Source organism: Protopterus annectens, chromosome 9.part0, assembly GCF_019279795.1.
Source record: "Protopterus annectens isolate FY-2018-M chromosome 9.part0, PAN1.0, whole genome shotgun sequence".
In the NCBI taxonomy this organism is placed as follows: Eukaryota; Metazoa; Chordata; order Ceratodontiformes; family Protopteridae; genus Protopterus; species Protopterus annectens.
Window position 1 is genome coordinate 1,904,346,706 of NC_056743.1, and position 22,933 is coordinate 1,904,369,638.

At 38.9% G+C, this 22,933-nt stretch overlaps 1 protein-coding gene across 3 annotated transcripts in view; it reads right to left on the minus strand.

Moving 5' to 3' along the window:
* Positions 1–4,388: 4,388 nt before the first annotated feature.
* The window catches only part of LOC122812312 (E3 ubiquitin-protein ligase Rnf220-like), a 673,416-nt gene continuing 654,871 nt past the window's right edge, over positions 4,389–22,933 (minus strand). For 2 of the 3 annotated variants that reach the window (XM_044084714.1, XM_044084713.1), the window contains exon 13: positions 4,389–5,241. In XM_044084714.1, coding sequence (XP_043940649.1) covers positions 5,170–5,241 — 72 coding nt within the window. In that variant the 3' untranslated portion in view covers positions 4,389–5,169. The remainder of the gene's footprint in view (positions 5,242–22,933) is intronic. The other variant, XR_006366388.1, reaches the window with a different exon arrangement.

Sequence of the window (22,933 nt, forward strand, 5' to 3'; positions counted from 1 at the left end):
CATACATCCACCGTTACAAAATAATACCCATCTCTCATGTCAGCTTCTTTAAATCTACCCAAAAAATCCCATGAGTCTTTAGTAATGTAGGGGAATTTGGACATACCCTTTTTAAAATGATGATCCAAAAATTGACTAATGAAGCAGGTTTTGCTCCTCTTTCCATCAACTATTGGTCGGAACTGCAAATTATTAAGCCCCTTATGAATTTTGGGTATACCAAAAACCCCACTAATGACAGGATATTCATTCATCAAATAGTCATATTCAATCTCAGAAATCTCCCCCTGAAATAACATGTCACTAAGTAGTAAATCTATTTTTTTATGAGCAATATTGATCTCATTTATACTTACTTCAATATACGAATCACTGAGTAACATATTTGTCATGTAGGAAATGTAATCGCTTTTATCCGTGATAACCACTCCATTACCCTTATCGGGTCTCATAATTCTAATATCCTTCATGTTACATATCTCGCTTAATACAATCTGTTCCACTTTGGATATATTAGAATGTATGGTTTTCCTATATGATTTATAAAATTTCCTCATGTCAATTTCACTCAGCTTTTCAAATATGGCTACACTGTCATTCATTGGGGGATTAAATATGATAGGCTTAATAAGATTGCTCTTATCTTGACTGTCATTATTACAAATGCTGTTATGAAATAAAACTTTTAATCCTCATTTCTCCATTCTGGCCTTGACAAATGTGTTTTCCCTTCCTGTGGCCACATCTGAGACACCTTCCCTTGATGATGGATCCTTCTCAGGACCTTCTATCTCACCCATCCAAGAAACCTCACCTGGATATTCAGCCAAGTTGACTGCATGATTTCTCCACTTCCAATGATAGCTGGACAGTCCAGGCTTTCTTCCCCACTGCATCATATCCTTACATCCTCACAGAACAATTATACTAGGGAGATTTATAAAAACAAATGGAAAAGATTTTCCATTTGAGCTCTCCAGAAACCACTGTGTCCATTTTCAGCACCTGCTCCATCTATTCTTGATTCTCTTGCCTCCATGTTCTATAGGACAGCTAGTTATTCTACATTTAAGGTCAAACTTGCTGCCATTTCTAATTTTCACACAAATGAAAACCTTCTTCCTTGGCATCACTGAGATTATGTAAGACAATTCTCAAGGGTACCTTTTTACTTTGACCACATACCCCCCTCCCCCCATGGGATTTAACAGTGCTGCTACAAGGTTTGAGGCAGTCTCCTTGCTGAGTGATTGGCTGCCTGCCTTGCTTGGTGATTACTACCTGTCCTGCTGAGCTCCAGACTTCCTCTTCCTTCTGTCGGTTCTGATTTGAATGTGGTTTAATCTGGGCTATGTGTTGTACTGGGAACCTTGTTTTCATGCAAGATGGTAGGCTGACTGGTGGGTAAACTTGATCTGAGATAACCCAGGCTTAGGAGAGGATTGTGGGTAAGGGGAGGCACTCGAGCTAAAGAGCCATTTCCGAGGTCAGATCCAACATCTATTGGTTGAGAAAGGACAAAAAGAGATAACACAGATACATTGTTATGTTGAATACATAATGTTTGTTTAAATTGCCTGCAATGCCTTAGGGCTGGAATCTGACTTTTCGCGTTTCTTTTAGTTTCCTGCTAGAAACTTGCAAGTCTTCTCTTTCTGTACTCAGAAAAACTGCTGTCATCTCAGTGCATCCTTCTCCAATTCCAATGTATCTATTGCAGTAATCTTTATGTCAAGTTCTTTCTTTTCCATCCCTAGCCTCTTGTGATGATCATTCAGTCTCTGTTCCCACTCCTTAATAGCACTCTGTTCCATTCCTCTTCAGTAAGCCTCTTTGATCATAACCCATCACATCAGTGCAAATTTGATCACATTCCCAAATCTGTTCCCCACTGCAGCCTGTGCTTATGTTAGTAAAATTAACCTCCCAGTTCCACTATAGTTATTACTCATAACCAAAGTTCCCATCTCCAGCACCCCCCCCCCCAATTGAATCAACCTCTTCTGCCACTGGAATATGACCATGATCCAAAACGCACCTTGTCAAAACCCTAACTTTCTTAATTGTGCCAAGAAAATGATACCACAATTCTAATATTTTTATGTAACCACCCCATATCCTTACCAGCTACTTTTAACTGGATGGTGTGAATGACAGTTGTAATATTTTTATGCAGCCACCCCACATCTTTACCACCTGCCTTTAACCGGATGGGGTGAATGCACACCTTTACAAGTCTTTTGCTACTCCCACTGGGACTCCATTTCCTGAGCATCGGGATTAATTTCCTTGCTAAAGCCTTGGTTTACCAGTTCAACCCATCTCACATATGAACAAGCTTTGTGTTTATAATGGCTGTTCCTTCTCTCTTCCATCACGGCCACTTTCTAATCAGATTAATCTGACGTTATATATATATTTTCTTATAGCTCTTTTGATCACCCCAATCATTCAAGCACTATCTCAGGTACCCTCAAGCAAGGATACATTGAGCACCTCCTCCTTCACCTTTGTGATTTCTATTGTAAGCCTGAAATTCCACACCTGTACCTTCTCTTTACAAGCCTGTTCATTTCTCCCAGAGTAGTGAAGGCAGCGCATTCCTCCTGAACTCCTTCCCCTCTCTGACAACACTGCACAGGTTCTTAAGATGCTGCATTCATGGCCTGTGTTTCACCAGTGACCTGCTGTACAGAATGGAATCTCTGCTGTTGCCTATCCACTACTACCACCAGGAAGGCAGGAAAATCACCTGTGATATTATGGACAATTTATTTTCAATTTAACACACACATGAAATAAAATTGGTCATTTGAAAAACAAAACAAATACCTAGTAAACAGGATACACTCTCACTATAAAATTTTATGAAGCAGACATGCATTACTGAACAGCCAGACTGTTGCAAGGATAGAATTTGTTTACAAATTACCTGACACAGGTTAGAAACACCTAAATTCTTGCTGCCTATCTCACGTGGCTGCCTGGATGATGACTCCTATAGATGCTGGGAATACCCAGCACAGAAGGAATTAATGGGCTCGAGTCTGACTTAGGAAAGGCATGATGGTCGGGAGGCATGGGGCAAAAATATCAAAAAATAAATAAATAAATAAAAAAGGACATTTCATACATATTTCACTTTCAGTAAGCCTTCATACAGCTTCTGTTTTTAGGAACTCATCTGTAAGCTAAGACATCTCCAAAGAACTTGTTTCACCTCCACACCATGGAAGTAGTTTTTCAGAGATTGGGCTATCAGAATCAAACTGATCACATCCTTAAGTAGCTATTCACTGGCAACTTCAGGACGTCACAGTAAAACTCTTTATCTGATTTAAACCTAGAGTGAAGAGAACATTACTGAACCTCACTGAAATCACTTTAATGGTTAGAATTAGACAACAAATTCAGCTGATTTACTTACAGATACAAACCATGCTCTGCAATAAGTGCAGATCTCAAACAAGGTACTCCAAATTAGAGATATAAAGTCAAAAGACAGTGAGTAATTTCGGACATACTTATACTGCTGTCTTCTCTCACTAATTCCTTATTATCTTAAAGCAAGATCTCTCACAACTTTTTCTAGAACCATATAAAACAACACCTGCACTATAAGTGCTTTACCCCTTGGTGCGTTTTCTTGCTGTCTCTTCTAAAGGCTGCTCCGTTGACTAGTATTCCTCAGGGTACTTCCTGTTCACTCGCTAACCTTCTCTTATCCTTCTTGAGATTGTTCATATTTTTCTTTCCATGCCGATCCACATATATACCCTACTTTCATATCATATGTAATTTTCACACAAATTATTTTAGCTGTTTTTACTACAAGTAACTTAATCCCAAAACCTCTTTAAAACAAACTACTTAAATGAACAGTTGTCATAATAGTGTTGAATAAATGCGTCAGTTTCACTATGTCAATTGTTTTATTTATTTATTTATTTGACATTTGGTAACCAGGAAAGTGGAGGCCTGGGGAGAAAAGATCCACATAAAGACAGACAGAAAACAGGACAATAAACAGTGAGAAGTTACATATGGTCAAAAATTACATAGATTATAAAAAATACATAGTTGGACGCAAGATTTTACTAGCAGAAATTAACAGGACTTGTTAAATCAACCACAAAGGAATCTTCAAAAAAACAAACAAAAAAAAAAAACCAACAAAGAAGACCCCATTATTACATGTAATAATATAAGGTGATTTTTCTAAAATGGTTTAGCGAATGAGTTTACTGCTAATATGCATAACCAACATGTGACTGCATTTACCACTAATTTGTGTAAAGATATTTTCTCCGCAAGCCTTCACTAAAATAGTAGCTTTCTGTTGGATAATCCTAGTAAATAAAATATAACAAACTGATGCACAACATATATTGAAATCAAGACTTTCTTTAATAGGTTCATTGCAGTGACAAATACTTTAAGCCAACATATGGTTCACCTGGGCAATGTTTTCATACACACACAAAGGTAGCCAAAATATTGTAAAAAAACACATAATAACAAATTTATTCTCATTAGCACACACTACAAAGTAGAAAAACATTCACATAATAAAAAGTTCATATCTTCAAGGAAGAAATTGCCCCGAGACAAAGTGTCCCAGACACATGTCACATGGTCTTCATTTTTAGTGGACAGCAATAACATTTATTGCATGAATTACCAATGTATTCATCTCCTACTGACTCAGGTCAGATATAGATTTACTTCTGTTAGTGTTAGGCCCACACTCAGTAGTTGAGCTGTGCATCCTGAGTAATAATGGCAAAAGCCAGGCATGCCATCCATTAGCCCAGTGAGGTGCATTCTGGGCAACACTGGCAAAAGCCAGGAATGCCATCAGTTAACCTAGAAAGATGCATTCTGAGTAATAGTACCAAAAGCTAAGCATGTCATCAGTTAACTTAGAGAGATGCATTCCAGATAGAACTGCCTAATTTCTTTTTTTCATATGGTGTAGCTTGTAGAATTATACCCTAGTACCAAACCATTAGCTGTTCTTCTTCTCCCAAATACTAACATTTCATATAAACACTTCCTTATCTGGACTTGGCAAATGGGCACTGATAAAAATGCAATAGCAGTTTATCTTGTCTTGCGTCCCACACTGTCTGAAAAGCCAGTGTAAAAAACATCATCTTCAGTAACATATCAAAGGTAGACGCGCCGCAGGTCAGCAGGAGAAGTCATGGCAGAGCATTGTGGACACACCTTCTTGGTATTCTGTGAAAAGAAAAAACAGCATGCAAAATATTTAACTTTATACTATCAGGGGACTTATAAACATATATTTAAGCATCACCCTTCTAACGAACTGCATATCATAAGAGAGACAATGAATAATGTACTGCTACTGCTAGACTGGGACATGGTTTGCATTCATGTAATACTTTTTACAGACACACACACACACACACACACACACACACACACACACACACACACACACACACACACACAGACACACACACACACACAGACACACACACACACACACGCACACACACACACACACACACACACACACACACACACACACACACACACACACACACACACACACACACACACACACACACACACACACACACACACACACACACACACACACACACACACACACACACACACACACACACACACACACACACAGACACACACAGACACACACACACACACACACACACACACACACACACACACACACACACACACACACACACACACGCACACACACACGCACACGCACACACGCACACACACACACACACACACAGACACACACACACACACACACACACACACACACACACACAGACACACACACACACACACACACACAGACACACACACACACACACACACACACACACACACACACAGACATACACACACACACACACACACACACACACAGACACAGACACACACACAGACAAGACACAGACACACACACACACACACACACACACACACATATATATATATATATACACACACACACACACACACACACACACACACACACACACACACACACACATATATATATATACACACACACACACACACACACACACACACACACACACACACACACACACACACAGACACACACACACACATACACACACACACACACACACACACACACACACACACACACACACACACACACACACACACAGACACAGACACACACACACACAGATACACACACACACACACACACACACACACACACAGACACACACACACACACACACACACACACACACACACACACACACACACACACACACACACACACACACACACACACACACACACACACACACACACACACACTATTCAAAGTTACATCACAAATGGACAAGTTAGATTCCATTTCTGTGGTGATTAAAACTTTGAAATAAGCTTAAGATATATGATATTCACTGTACATCAAAAATAACTTTTTGAACTGCAGGATAGATAAAGTTGTACAAGGACTGCATAATGTTAAACTTTTTTGTGGACACTATAACTCAAAATGCTTTATAAAATAATGTGCAGGCTTTATAAAATGGAATAAAGTGAAATGTGCTTTTATGCTGCATAGCTCACACTAAATGCAAGAAAACCTGATAAAGTCACCTGCTATGTGGTAATGGTGGATGGTATAGAACAGAACTAAATCTGAACTTATGTAGTAACTTTAATAAATTAGCATAACTCAGAATCTAAAAGCATTGCGTGATCATGGACCATCTATGAAAGTGAATGCCAGCAACACTGTGCAGTGTATTCTAAAGAGTTTTGTGGAACAATGTAGTAAATCATTAAAGTGGGGACAACACAAATAAGACTTCAAATTCATTTATGATTCTCAAATCAAACATTCTGACATTGTTTGCGGAGATTGACAAGCAGCTGAAATTACCATCAAATAAACACAGTAAGCAAGCAATAATTCTACAAGCTACCTGAGTAACAGTGGCAAAAGCCAGGCATGCCATTGTACACCAACTTGTATATCAACTTCCAGCATATAGTCCGTCCCACCTTAAGTTTGTTGTTAGCATATGTCCTCAATACCAAAAAAGAATGCCTGAAATTACAGACTTAAGCAAAGAAAAAAATGGTCAACTAGAGATTTTGAAAAAAAAATGTGATTTAAGAGAATAAACAGTCATAAACCATGGCAAATATGGCAGGAGTTTTTAATTTCAAATCTAGCACATCTCTTTACACAAACTAAATATGTGTACTGCTATTTTTAAGTGTATGCTGTGGCACTAACATTGCTATGCCCTAGAAAGTAAGGAATCAGAAATGAGAAAGGGTATGCCATCATTTCGCAACAGTAGGAGCCAAAACCCTCTGATGTGACAGTCTGTAACTGGAATGTTAGAATGGTGTGTGCATCCCACAAATGCATTTCTACATCTTCTGAAGAATAACCTCTGTTGTGCAGAAAGCAAGTGAAGGGCAGAAACAGTTCACTAAAGAACTTAGCAAATGGACAGAGTAAAGACCAGTTATCTGGCCCTCGACTAAAAATGAAAGCTTGCTAAACTTTTAGGTGCCTATGTTTTCTGGCATGTGACCTGGGGGCCTAGATTATTCAGATGGAGACCATGAGGAACACAAGACTTTGGCTGTTATGGAAGTCTGCTTCCTTGCATTAGCCTGTTATTGTGATATGTGTCAGCCAACATGGCTGCTGGCCTCCTGCAAGATAATGAATTTATGCTTGTGAGAACTTCATGTAGGTTCTTAAGTGTAAAATAGGCTAATGACAATATGAGTCTTTCTAAGCCTAGCCATGTGTGTGTCACTTGTCTGGTCAGGATAAGACAGATGAATGGTTGTGGGTTCAGTTCAAGCAGCTTTACTATACACAGAAAAACGTCAGGAATGAGGCTTTGTAACTTAGACTTAAATAAACTTATAAACAGACTGACTACTGCACTCATACATGTTAACACTCTGGCTGTTCTCTCAAAATGGCACTGCTGCCTGCACATGCTCAGTGTTTATATACATGTGCTACATCTGGAAATGCTTATTAAAGGTACATACACACCCTCTGTTCTATGTCCTCCCTCTTTGAGTAATAGATCATACATCAAATAACAGTATTGAATGACATGCAATTTACAGAAATGATCTTTTAATATGCAATTATACAGAACTAATTCTTTGACATGCAGTCATACAAAATCAGACACATATAAAACAATGATGTCCAAGTTGCTGTGTATTTTACACTAGGTCTGGAAATACGACCTGATCATGTAAGATTAAAAATCAGAATTGAATCTAGCGAAAGGACTGTCTTCAAGGAATGTTCAATTTTGGGGACATCTGGGACATCATCAGGAATGGGAATGGATACTGTGACATGTTCTTTGGTAGGAACATTGCCAGGATTGCTCTGAGATCTAGAGTCTGTATCAAAGGTACAATGCTGTGATATTCTTTCTGATACAGGAAGAAGATGCCTGTGGTTTCTCCTCTATTCTGTACCCTCAGATTGCACTAAGTAGGATCTCGGCTCAGCACATATACTTTTCACTTGACCAGTTCGATCAAAGCCTTTCACCATTTGCATCCTTACTGTCTCTAGCTGAACTTCTGAGAAGAATGCTTTTTAAAAAGTGTTGATTTGATCGTGTTGTTGGTTTTAGCATTAGGCACCAACAAACTAGAAATGATAGGCAAGGTTGTTCTCATTTGCCTAGACAGAAGTCTATGAGCAGGCGAGCCAAGTAAGTTGTTGTGGGATACATTTCTGAAATTAAGTAGTTTCAAGAACATATTAGTATTGCCACTCTTTGACCTCTCTAGTAATTGCTTTGCACTCTGTACTGAATGTTCAGCAAGGCCGTTTGACTGTGGGTATTCAGTACTACTAGTAACATGGGAAAAGTTCCACTCTTTTGCAAATCTCTGAAACAATTGACTGCTAAACTGGATACCGTTGTCAGAAATAACACTGTGTGGACTACCATGGACTGAGAAATGACATTCCATCAGACCTCTCAACCAATCAGGGACAAATTTCAACAGAATCAGGGACAAGTCAAGAAAAAATCAGGGACAATCAGGGACACTTTTAAAATATTAGTGCTATTAACTTGAAACATTGACAGAATCAGAGCATATGAATTAATACACATTTTCTGAAGTAAAAGAAGTCTATAACTCTTAATTATTGTCATTATTCATTAAGTGTAATTCACCACCTTCCCTCCAAAAGTCACTAGTTTTAGGAAGGATTAAGAGGGACAGAGCTAAAATTTGAGTCAAAATCAGGGACGTCCCTGAAAATCAGGGACAGTTGAGAGGTATGCATTCCATTTTAGTAATAACAGCACTGGACATTAGGCTAGGTAGTGAATTAATTTCAAGCCAGTTCAAGTAAGAGTCTACCAACACTAAGTAATGCTGATTGTTCCACTTAAATATGTCAGTGGCTACTGCTGACCAAGGTAGTTCAGAAATTTGGCTTAGCTGAAGTGGCTCTTTTTGCAAATGCAGTTTAGTACCATCAGATACTGAACAAAAAGAAGCACTTTATCAAAGTCTTTTGATAGAGAAGGCCAAAATACTAGTCCTCTCTGCCTTCTTTTGGTAGAGTCAGAACCTGGGTGACCATGATGCAAAATCTGGATGTATTCATGTTGTAAGGAAGTAGGAACAATAACTTTTATACCATTGAAAATGATACCATCTTCCATCAGCATCTCATCTCTGTATGGAAAGTAAGGTTGCACTTCTGGCGGTACACAGGATTGCTTTGATGGCCATCCTATATTGATGAAGTGGTAGATCTTTTGCAAAATTGGATCAGTCTTTGTTTGATCTCTCAGCTCATCAAGTCTCGTAGTAGAAAAATTATGCACTTCCATGACATCAAAGTCATAATTCTCTGTATCAAGCTGTTCCTTGGTATTTCTGGGTGATCTGGATAAGGTATCAGCCAGATAAAGAAGTTTTTATTTTGTATAGACCATTTTGATATTATACTTTTGTAATCTGAGCATCACTCTTTGTATTCTTGCTGGAGCTGAATGCATAGGGTTCTTTAAAATAATGACGTTGATTATCAGTTTCAATTTAGATAGCTTGGCCATAAATATAATCATGGAACTTAGAACATGTAAACACAATTGCCAAAAGTTCCTTCTCAGTTTGAGCATACTGCATCTCAGTTTGGGTAAAAGTTCTAGATGCATAGGCAGTAGGTCTGCCCTCTTGAAGAATAACTGCACCAAGACCAAACTTTGAAACATCACAGGAAAGAAATATTGGTTTATGGACATCATAGTACCTTAATGTAGGAGGGTGGGCAATTTGCTGTTTGAGGTTATTGAATGCTCTCTGGTGTTATTCTAACCATGACCAGGCAACATTTTTGTGTGTCAACTCTCTTAAGGCGCTGATAGCTCACTAAAGTCAGGGATAAATTTGCCCATACAGTTAACCATACCAAGAAGACGCTGTAAAGCTTGGACATTGTCTGGAGCAGGCATTTCAAGAATGGCTGCTTGTTTGAAAGAGTCTGGTCATAAGTCTGTACTGGTAAATAAATGACCTACATAAGTAACTTCTGGTAGTCTTAATTTACATTTCAGATGATTAAGCTTCAAGTTTACTTCACGCACTTTGTCCAGAACTTTCCTGAGGTTTCTGTCATGCTCTGCTTCACCATTGCCTCCAACTAGTAAATCATCAACTATTATTGCACATGGAAAGCCCCAAAAAATCTGCTCCATTGCACACTAAAAGACTTCACTGGCAGAATTTATTCCAAAAGGCATCCTGAGGAATCTGTATCTACCAAATGAGGTATTGAATGTAGTTAGTAGTGAAAATTTGCAATCAGGCATTACTTTCCAAAATGAACTCTTCATATCTAAGACAGAAAAAAGGGAAGTAAATACTGTGGGAAGAAATAGCCAGGGAATTGTTATGGCTAGGCTTGTATAGGCCCTAGGGCCGATAGCCTTGTACAAACCTATGAACCTAAAACAGTGGCATTTGGCATAAAGGTGGCAATCTCCTCGACTGTACGCATAGGATGATGAGGTCTCTTTAATTCTTTGTTCAAGTCTCTTGGGTCAATGCATATTCTGATTTCATCTGAATTCTTTTTATGAGCAGCTACTATGGAAGACACCCACTCAGTTGGTTCTGTTACTGGACAAATCACACCCCGCTGCACTATTTTGTCTAACTGGACCTTGACTTTGTCCTGCATAGCTATTGGAACTCTCCTTGCTGGTCTGACCACTGGACTGACCTATAGGTCTACTTTCATGGAGTACACATCTGGAAGTTTGCCTAACTTGTCATCAAAAACATCAACATACTCTGAGAAAATAGCATCACTAAAGCTGGAAATGGGATATGTGCTTACATGATGTACTTCTTTGGTAAAAGAAAGCAGTTTTATTCTTAAACTGTCTCTGAGACCTAATAATTACTGCACAGGTCTTTTGACTACATAAAAGTGTAAGCTGTAATTGTTCTTGGCCAAATAGCATGAAAGCACTACTGAACCTTTGGTTTGAATCTCTTCACCTCCATAAGCAACAAGCTTCACACAATTAACCAAATTAAGTTGCTCATCAGCTCTCACTTTAGCAAATGTTTCTACTGACATCACATTACACTTTGAACCAGTGTCTACTTTGAGATTTGTGGGTTTAGCATTGATCAGGACAGTACAAAATACTTTGTTCTTTGCCAGCAAATTTACTGCATTAACCTTTTTACCAACCACTGATACATCATCTACATACAAAGTAGGGTTACAGCTTTCCACATGATCAACTTTCTTTTTTGAGTAACCTTTCTTAATAACTGAATAAGGCTTGCTTGATCTACAAGACTTTTGAAAGTGGTTCCATTTTTTCCACTTGTGGCATTGCTGACCAAATGCTAAGCACTTCTGTCTTTTAGACACATGGTTGGCTCCACAATTACGACAGTTAACAATAAGACTTGACTTGGGTTTTACTGACTCACCCTTATAGTGCACTGAGCATGTCATGAGCTAGTCTTGGAACTTGCTAGAAAGTTACTGCTCCTCCCAGGAAAACCTACAGGGGTTGCAGGTGCCATGTGCTTAGGCCTACTTTTGCTTGCTACATGCTGCATGCTGTCTATGCTTGCTCTAGAGGCTGTTGAAACCATGCTCTTATCACTTACAAGCATACTTGTGTGCCCTTCTGTGAGCTCATGGATTTGACAAATTGCTATCGCTTTGCTTAATGTTAAATCACTGTCACAAAGCAAAATCTTCCTCACTGTAGCATTATTAATACCACACACATGCCTGTCCTTTATTAACTGATCTTTCAAATCACCAAATCTGCACCTTTTAGCTTTATTTCTTAAGTCAGTGATATAAGCTGCAAAAGTTTCAGCTGGCTTTTGGTCTCTTGTATAAAATAAGTGCCTTTCTAATGTGACATGTATCTGGGGGTTGCACATTTCCCTAATTTTATGTTTTAAGCACTCAGGGTCCTCTCTTGACTCAGTCGGTACAACAATATGACTGTTTTCCTCCTCTTCTGATTACACTTCTGGTGCATACACACATGAATGCTCTCTTTCAATGGCTTCTGACCCAGCTAAGTTAAGCAAAATGAATGCCCTTGTACATGCATCTTTGCCAGAAAAAGCTGCTTGTATGAAAATATTGTATTCCTGCTCAAATACTATCCAATTTTCTGCTATGTTATGATCAAACACAAGTGGACTGGGTCTTCGAAATGCCTCTGCCATATGAACTCACAATAGTGAAGGTGCTTGGAATTATATACGAACACAAGTACATAAAAATATGCCAGAAGTTTATGCCAGAACTTATTCCCAATAGCACAACAGACTCTTTGAAATAACTGCACTTTGCCAAATAGGTCTCTGCAGCACAAGAACACTTTAAAATCACTGTACTTTGTGAAATCACTCATCAGTGTAAGAAATACTTTGAAATGACTGTACTTTGCAAATAAACTGTGCACAGCATAGGAACCCTTTAAAATGGTTGCACTTTTGTGAAATAACTCTGTACAGTGTAAGAAACAGTTTGAAATGGTGGCACTCTGCAAATAAACGTACACAGCACAAGAAACTTTTCAAAATGGCTGTACTTTGAGTGCACTTTGCAATATAATTGTACCTTGCACACAGCAAACTCTTTGAAATAATTGCATTGTAATAAAGCACACACTCTGCAAACACTTTGCAAACTCTGAGGTACTTAGAACAACTCTAGTTATGCTTTGAATGGCTTTGGCCAATGCGAAATAGTAGTTTGTGCCCAAACACAGTCTTTTACTAATAAACATGTAGTCGCTTTGCTTTTGTAAGCTTATTTGTCCTTTTATTGTACTCGTTGTTGTGTCTTTCAGCTTTTCCCGGTTAGGGGTTGCCACAGCAAAACTCCAGTCCGCTAATAACTGGCAGTTGATTTTTATGTGTTGAGTTGCCGGCCCTAATGCACAACCTTCAATGAAGGTATGCCCATTCACACATGTCTCCACAGAAGACGCTCTAGCTGAGAATCGAATGGGACTATGTCTTGCTGTAAGGTGACAACGCTACCGCAGCACCACCACCATGGATTATGCTCTTTTAATCTCTTATCCTGCTCATTATACTTCTCTTGTGCTCGTTTTACTTTAAACATACTCATTATGCAAACTGGAGGTAATTCTGAGCCACATATGAATATCACTGCTAGTTTTATCAAATATCACGATTTCAAACATTTTGTTTAATTAATATTGAGGCATTTTGTGCCTTTCATTTGATTAATAATACATTTTTGTGCTACTCGTTTAATTAATTATGTGTTTTGTGCCTTACGAATGCTCTGTTGCAAAATAAATCATTTGTGCAAGTTCTGGTTACCTTAAGTTTGTTTCGGGCCCTTTTTGATTATTTGAGCCCTGTTTCACTCAAACAGCTCAGTCTGCCTTCACCTTCAACTCTGCACCTCATGGCTTGAAGAAGTTGCTCTTTTAATCCCAGTTCTGACACCATGTCACTTGTTTGGTCAGGATAAAACAGACGGACGGTTGTGGATTCAGTTCAAGCAGCTTTATTATACACAAACACATCAGGAATGAGGTTTTGTTAACTTAAACTCAAATAAACATATAAACAGACTTACTACCACATTCATACATTTTATCACTCTGGCTGTTGTCTCAAAATGGCACTGCTGCCTGCACATGCGCTGTATTTATATAAATGTGTCTACATCTGGAAATGCTTCTTAAAGGTACATACACATGTTCTATTCTACACCATGCATCCCAAATGTATCATGCAAGTTTATGTGTTGGCCTTTGTAAGCCTAGCCATGCATTCTAAATGTTCATTGTAGATGACCACATGGGGCTACATAACTAGTATATGCCTGCATCTGGCAGAATGCAGTGTATCAATCAATGCTTATACACGTCTAACAGATCATAGAGGAAGGGATTTTTTTTTCAAAAGGAGCTACAGTTTCAAGAGTGATACAAGGTATGCATTTTCTTTTGTTTTTTTTTTCCCTCTAAAGTGTAATGATCTTCATTCCAATCATCTGAAGTTGCAGGGACATGAGCGGGACCAGTATTCCTTGTGGAAGATAAGGAAGGAGTGATCTGTCATTTTTTTGAATAGCACTTTCAATCAGTAGCTCTTAGTTGGAGTGTGATGAGATGAATGACATACCAACAGACTGAATCAGACTCTAATATGCAAAAGGAGTATGTTTGAGGTATATGAATATACATTTGGTGACTGTCAAATGTGGAAGCCAGTGACTGTTATATATATGAAGAAGGTGAATAGTGCTTAGACCAGTTGTTCGACTCCTGGAATGCATGCATGTTAGGGAAATTAATAAGTTTACACTTGTGGTCACTAAACTTCAAATTAACAATGACACTGTTTTTTATAAGAAACATTACTGTTTTCTCTGAGAGGGTGTGATCTTTGTGATAGAATAACAAGTTTTAGGGTGATTAGTTGATAAATCTGATGCACATTGTTATGTCTCATAATCTTGTACCCACAATGTTGAACCCCACCATTCCCAGAAGTATTTTCAGAAAGATTTAACAATGTTTGACAGTGCTGCTTGAAGTATCTGCTTAAGTAATTTAACTTACTATTATGTTTTTACAGGAGGAAGATCCTCTGCAATCCCTCATGCAGGGAGCTTTACCTTCCACATCCTTCTTGCTTAATTAGATGAACTCTAAGACAGGAGAAACATGGAGAATTGAGATCAGTTGAAAATTCTTCATTTCCCATGTATCTGTGATCTGGGTTTGACATTTTTAATAAGGTGATGTGGGGTAAACACTGTGAGGCAAACGAAAAAATGAGGACATCAGAGCAGAAGCCAAAGTGGTTCATGGGTAAGTATTAGGGTGGCTGCTGTAGTGACCCATTTTTATTGTAGCCAATTTCCCTCAAAGGTGAGAATCAAACCCTCAAACCCTACACCCTGTGTCTGTGTGGTAAACATCTTAGCCATTATGCTATCACCAACCCCAAATCGTTTTCCTCTTGGCATAGCATAGGATGGTTTTGATCCATCAACCACTATGTTATGGGCCCAGCATACTTCCGCAGTGCCACTCTGCTCTTACAGAGAGCAGGTCAACCAAAACAGATTACAGTGGTTCAGTCATATGTACAGGAAAGCAAAACATGATTTGATAAAGCAAATTTGGGAGATAAAGGAAGAAGGCAAAAGGAAACAAGGACATCCAGCCAACAGTTGGACAGACTGAGTGAGAGACATTTTGTGGCAGTTATGCATAACTATTAAAAGGAGGAAGAAAGGTAGATAAGAACTGAAGGATGTGGTGACAGTTGATGTGACACTCTAACTCCAAGTAAAATGGGAAAAGGGGGGGGGTCACTGGTGATGATGATAATGATGATGTGTGGGACAAAAGCGTCCTTGCAAAAATCTTACAGATATCCTTATTTTATCCTCAAATTTCTTTGAAATTATGATCAGCTTTACTATATATTGTAGAGTCAGGTCCTGGTACTCACGCTTTACTATATATTGTAGAGTCAGGTCTTGGTACTCACGCTTTACTATATATTGTAGAGTCAGGTCCTGGTACTCACGCTTTACTATATATTGTAGAGTCAGGTCCTGGTACTCACGCTTTACTATATATTGTAGAGTCAGGTCTTGGTACTCACGCTTTACTATATATTGTAGAGTCAGGTCCTGGTACTCACGCTTTACTATATATTGTAGAGTCAGGTCCTGGTACTCACGCTTTACTATATATTGTAGAGTCAGGTCCTGGTACTCACGCTTTACTATATATTGTAGAGTCAGGTCCTGGTACTCACGCTTTACTATATATTGTAGAGTCAGGTCCTGGTACTCACGCTTTACTATATATTGAAGAGTCAGGTCCTGGTACTCACGCTTTACTATATATTGTAGAGTCAGGTCCTGCTACTCACGCTTTACTATATATTGTAGAGTCAGGTCCTGGTACTCACGCTTTACTATATATTGTAGAGTCAGTTCTTGGTACTCACGCTTTACTATATATTGTAGAGTCAGGTCCTGGTACTCACGCTTTACTATATACTGTAGAGTCAGGTCCTGGTACTCATGCTTTACTATATATTGTAGAGTCAGGTCCTGGTACTCACGCTTTACTATATATTGTAGAGTCAGGTCCTGGTACTCACGCTTTACTATATATTGTAGAGTCAGGTCTTGGTACTCACGCTTTACTATATATTGTAGAGTCAGGTCCTGGTACTCACGCTTTACTATATATTGTAGAGTCAGGTCCTGGTACTCACGCTTTACTATATATTGTAGAGTCAGGTCCTGGTACTCACGCTTTACTATATATTGTAGAGTCAGGTCTTGGTACTCACGCTTTACTATATATTGTAGAGTCAGGTCCTGGTACTCATGCTTTACTATATATTGTAGATTCAGGTCCTGGTACTCACGCTTTACTATATATTGTAGAGTCAGGTCCTGGTACTCAAGCTTTACTATATATTATAGAGTCAGGTCCTGGTACTCACGCTTTACTATATATTGTAGAGTCAGGTTCTGGTACTCACGCTTTACTATATATTGTAGAGTCAGGCCCTGGTACTCACGCTTTACTATATATTGTAGAGTCAGGTCCTGGTACTCACGCTTTACTATATATTGTAGAGTCAGGTCCTGGTACTCACACTTTACTATATATTGTAGAGTCAGGTCCTGGTACGCATGCTTTACTATATATTGTAGAGTCAGGTCCTGGTACTCACGCTTTACTATATATTACTCACGCTTTACTATATATTGTAGAGTCAGGTCCTGGTACTCACGCTTTACTATATATTGTAGAGTCAGGTCCTGGTACTCACGCTTTACTATATATTGTAGAGTCAGGTCCTGGTACTCACGCTTTACTATATATTGTAGAGTCAGGTCCTGGTACTCACACTTTACTATATATTGTAGAGTCAGGTCCTGGTACTCACGCTTTACTATATATTGTAGAGTCAGGTCTTGGTACTCACGCTTTACTATATATTGTAGAGTCAGGTCCTGGTACTCACGCTTTACTATATATTGTAGAGTCAGGTCCTGGTACTCATGCTTTACTATATATTGTAGAGTCAGGTCCTGGTACTCACGCTTTACTATATATTGAAGAGTCAGGTCCTGGTACTCACGCTTTACTATATATTGTAGAGTCAGGTCTTGATACTCATGCTTTACTATATATTGTAGAGTCAGGTCTTGGTACTCACACTTTACTATATATTGTAGAGTCAGGTCCTGGTACTCACGCTTTACTATATATTGTAGAGTCAGGTCCTGGTACTCACGCTTTACTATATATTGTAGAGTCAGGTCTTGGTACTCACGCTTTACTATATATTGTAGAGTCAGGTCTTGGTACTCACGCTTTACTATATATTGTAGAGTCAGGTCCTGGTACTCACGCTTTACTATATATTGTAGAATCAGGTCCTGGTACTCACGCTTTACTATATATTGTAGAGTCAGGTCCTGGTACTCATGCTTTACTATATTGAAGAGTCAGGTCCTGGTACTCACGCTTTACTATATATTGTAGAGTCAGGTCTTGATACTCACGCTTTACTATATATTATAGAGTCAGGTCTTGGTACTCACACTTTACTATATATTGTAGAGTCAGGTCCTGGTACTCACGCTTTACTATATATTGTAGAGTCAGGTCCTGGTACTCACGCTTTACTATATATTGTAGAGTCAGGTCTTGGTACTCACGCTTTACTATATATTGTAGAGTCAGGTCTTGGTACTCACGCTTTACTATATATTGTAGAGTCAGGTCCTGGTACTCATGCTTTACTATATATTGTAGAGTCAGGTCCTGGTACTCACGCTTTACTATATATTGTAGAGTCAGGTCTTGGTACTCACGCTTTACTATATATTGTAGAGTCAGGTCCTGGTACTCACGCTTTACTATATATTGTAGAGTCAGGTCCTGGTACTCACGCTTTACTATATATTGTAGAGTCAGGTCCTGGTACTCACGCTTTACTATATATTATAGAGTCAGGTCCTGGTACTCACGCTTTACTATATATTGTAGAGTCAGGTCCTGGTACTCACGCTTTACTATATATTGTAGTCAGGCCCTGGTACTCACGCTTTACTATATATTGTAGAGTCAGGTCCTGGTACTCACGCTTTACTATATATTGTAGAGTCAGGTCCTGGTACTCACGCTTTACTATATATTGTAGAGTCAGGTCCTGGTACTCATGCTTTACTATATATTGTAGAGTCAGGTCCTGGTACTCACGCTTTACTATATATTGTAGAGTCAGGCCCTGGTACTCACGCTTTACTATATATTGTAGAGTCAGGTCCTGGTACTCACGCTTTACTATATATTGTAGAGTCAGGTCCTGGTACTCACGCTTTACTATATATTGTAGAGTCAGGTCCTGGTACTCACGCTTTACTATATATTGTAGAGTCAGATCCTGGTACTCACGCTTTACTATATATTGTAGAGTCAGGTCCTGGTACTCACGCTTTACTATATATTGTAGAGTCAGGTCCTGGTACTCACGCTTTACTATATATTGTAGAGTCAGGTCCTGGTACTCACGCTTTACTATATATTGTAGAGTCAGGTCCTGGTACTCACGCTTTACTATATATTGTAGAGTCAGGTCCTGGTACTCATGCTTTACTATATATTGTAGAGTCAGGTCCTGGTACTCACGCTTTACTATATATTGTAGAGTCAGGTCCTGGTACTCACATATATAGATATATACATGTATAGTGTACAGAGGTGTGTGCAGGCAGTCTACACGCCATGTACTGTACAACACCATTCGGGATCACTATCATGGACTGACCCCATGTCTATGAACAGTGCACAAGACTGCAGCCCCCTCCCATTTACAGCCCAACAGTTGCTGTAATGTGCTGTGTTGCATGAGACTTAAGCATAGCAAAGTATGAAAACATCAAAGCTTTGCATACTTGAGCACATAGATATCTTCTGCTATACTGTGCATCACCATTATGACTGGCCAGCAGCCATACCGATATCACAGACATTACGCATGATAATGAGCTAGGGCTATTATATCACAAACATTATGCATGATAATGAGCTAGGGCTATTATATCACAGACATTACGCATGATAATGAGCTAGGGCTATTATATCACAGACATTACACATGATAATGAGCTAGGGCTATTATATCACAGACATTACGCATGATAATGAGCTAGGGCTATTATATCACAGACATTACGCATGATAATGAGCTAGGGCTATTATATCACAGACATTTATGCATGATAATGAGCTAGGGCTATTATATCACAGACATTATGCATGATAATGAGCTAGGGCTATTATCATACTGGGAAAATAAGGGATGGGCTTAGAAAATCAACAGCATGACTACAGGAGGGCAAAACAAATATGGTGGGGGTAGCAGTGGATTTATCACAGAGGGGCTTCTGTATCAAGCAGGGCTTTCTGTATCACACAAGCTTACTTATATCACAGAGGGGCTTCTATATCATGCAGGGATTTCTATATCACACAAGCTTACTAAAATCACACAGGGCATTCTATATCATGCAAGGCGTTATATATATATACACCACAAGCTTAGTTATATATCAAGCAGGGTTTTTTTATATCACCCAGGCTTACCTATATCATACAGGGTTTTCTATATCATGCAAGCTAACCTATTTATTATTTATTATTTATTTTAGTTTTGTTTACCGGGATAGTATGACTGGGCCATATGACCTGTTTTCAGCAGAGACCCAAGGGAGAAAAGCTCCACAGTAAAATCAACATAAGATACATTCAGTAGAATATTATAAGTACTGTAGGATAGTAACTTGTACATAATTTCATCAATCAGTTTATAACAGATAAACAGGATATACAAAGTGGTTAGTCATGCAGAGTTTTTTATATCACACAGGCTTACTTTTATCATGGACGGTTTTGTCCACCATGTAAATACATGTTTTTTGTTTTACTTATATAACAGCACTGCTGCACAACTCTGTGTTATGAGCAACGTATCGGCATGGAATAGGAGATTCCTACACCTGTAAGCATAACACCATTTGCTGGAATGGGGTGACAGTTACAGAAGTCGTCCCTTTGAGATCATCCCTTCTACAGATGATAGAACATTTGTGAACTGTGTATGACCCTGGGCAGTTGATTTGCATGTACGGTGTATGAATGGCAAGCAATATCAACACAGTGGGGCAAGATCATGTACAAAATTTTGCTCCATCGTGTGCAGGTATTTTTGAATCCCACATAGCTTTTGTATGCAGTTATAGCTATATAGCAGCCCTGCTCTGTGGTGCACAGGTTTTATGAAAAGCATGCAAAGTATTCAGCCCAGTGAGCCCACAATTCTGAAGCATAAAACAGTGGGTTTCAAGCTTATTTAATAGTTCTGGTCAAGGGGAAAGGTGGCCATAGCCTGCCACAGTGACAGAGGTATTATGCGTCCTCTCAACATGCAGAGCCTGAAAGTAAACATGTTCAGCCAAAAATATGAATACCTAATTAGCATACATTCTGCATACTGCATAGCACATAACTCTCCCCATTTCCAATAGCAATGTGAAATTTAAAAAAACAGAAAATGACATAAATGAATCAAAGCTAAGAGCAGAACATAAATATAAACCCTGCAGACTTTAATGAATGTTATTGCAAACATTTTCCCACAAAGTCATTGTTTTTGCATCTGAAAAAAGGAGATGTAACATATGGATCTGCTTTCTTTCTATAAATAACTGGTGCCATCAGTATATCGCCCACTTTGTTTGCTTTCCTGGGTACTAAATAGCTTCAAAACTGTGTGTGATGGGGCAGGTGACAGAGAAAGTTGTGTGAAGGGACAAATTGAGCCTGTAAATGGGGAGATACTTCTAAAAAATAGATACATCACATGAAGGGGTAAATCAAGCCTGAAAATAGGTACCTACCTCCAAACTTGGTACATTTGACAGGTCTGTGCTCTTTTATACAAGCATATTTTAATTTTGGAGACCTAGGTTGTCTTTTAGTGAGCTGTGGTCAGTATATTAGTGTTTGCAGCATAACTTGCAGAACATTAACATCACTGGTAAAGGCGTACGTATGCCTAATGTCCCAACAGTCAGGTGTACAGCACCTCAGGGATGCTATGAAGATAGGGATCACACTACAAAAAGGTATTTATAGACAATACAGGTCCTCTGGAAAACTTGATAAGCAACAAATGAATTACAAAACCAATAAAAAGACGAAGCATGCACTTCTATAGCTGCTGCTGTGAAGGTCTTTCATGATAGTTGTGAGGAATGGGGACATAAGCCACAAATCCTGTCCCTTAAGCCATGTTCCAACATAAACAAAACTAATTCCTCTGTGTATGGCGTAAGAGGGCTAAAAGCATATGCCATGCTCTGGTTCAAACACAGAATTTAGTTTCAGCATCTTTTCTTGTGAAGACCTATTTTTAGATAAAGTGGTTGCACTGTGACATGTACGATGTTTCAGACGTCAGACGGCGGATGTAACAGGGAGTGCAATAAAAGTCAATTTGGTCCAAAGGAACATCTGGGTACCATTAAGGGAAATTACAGTTCATAGAAAAGCTTTCATTAATAGAATTCCAACATAAGCAACAGCCATTATCCGTAACCAGCCTTTTTTCTTGACTTAACCTAAAGCAAATGCTTGCACACTCTCTTTTTTCCTCTCTTGGATGCATCTGTGACTGGAAGAGTCAGTAGCAAGGTTCTTCAAATGCATTCGACATTTAGTCAACCACCTTCAACACAACTCTTTTCTGGAAGTATTTATTACAAAATAATTAACTTTTCAAGAATATTTTTGGGTATACACATTCCCCTGTTTTTGGTCAATGGCTCTTTAATTCATCATACCGCCTCTCTCTTTTCCTGTCTTACCTTTTCACCTCTTCTCCGTGTATCACATGCTCTGTTTAATGAATCTATGGATTCCCTCTTCACCTCCTAATCTGGTTGTCTGTTTCATGGACCATTACCCTCTTAGTGAAGAAGTGCTTTCACAGAGTGAAGGGGAAGTTGTCCCTACAATATGTCACATGTCCTTCTTCCTCCTCCCTCTCTCTCTCTCTCTCTATATATATATATATATATATATATATATATATCTGTGTGTGTGTGTGTGTCAGCTGTCTGGTATTTTCCAGAAAGGATCAGATTTTACAGTGCAATAACAGAATACCACAGATTTGTGTCATCATCATCATCATCAGCCCCCTTTTTCCCATTTTTTCTACATGGGGTCGGGGTATCGTGTTAACTGTCACCATCTCTCTC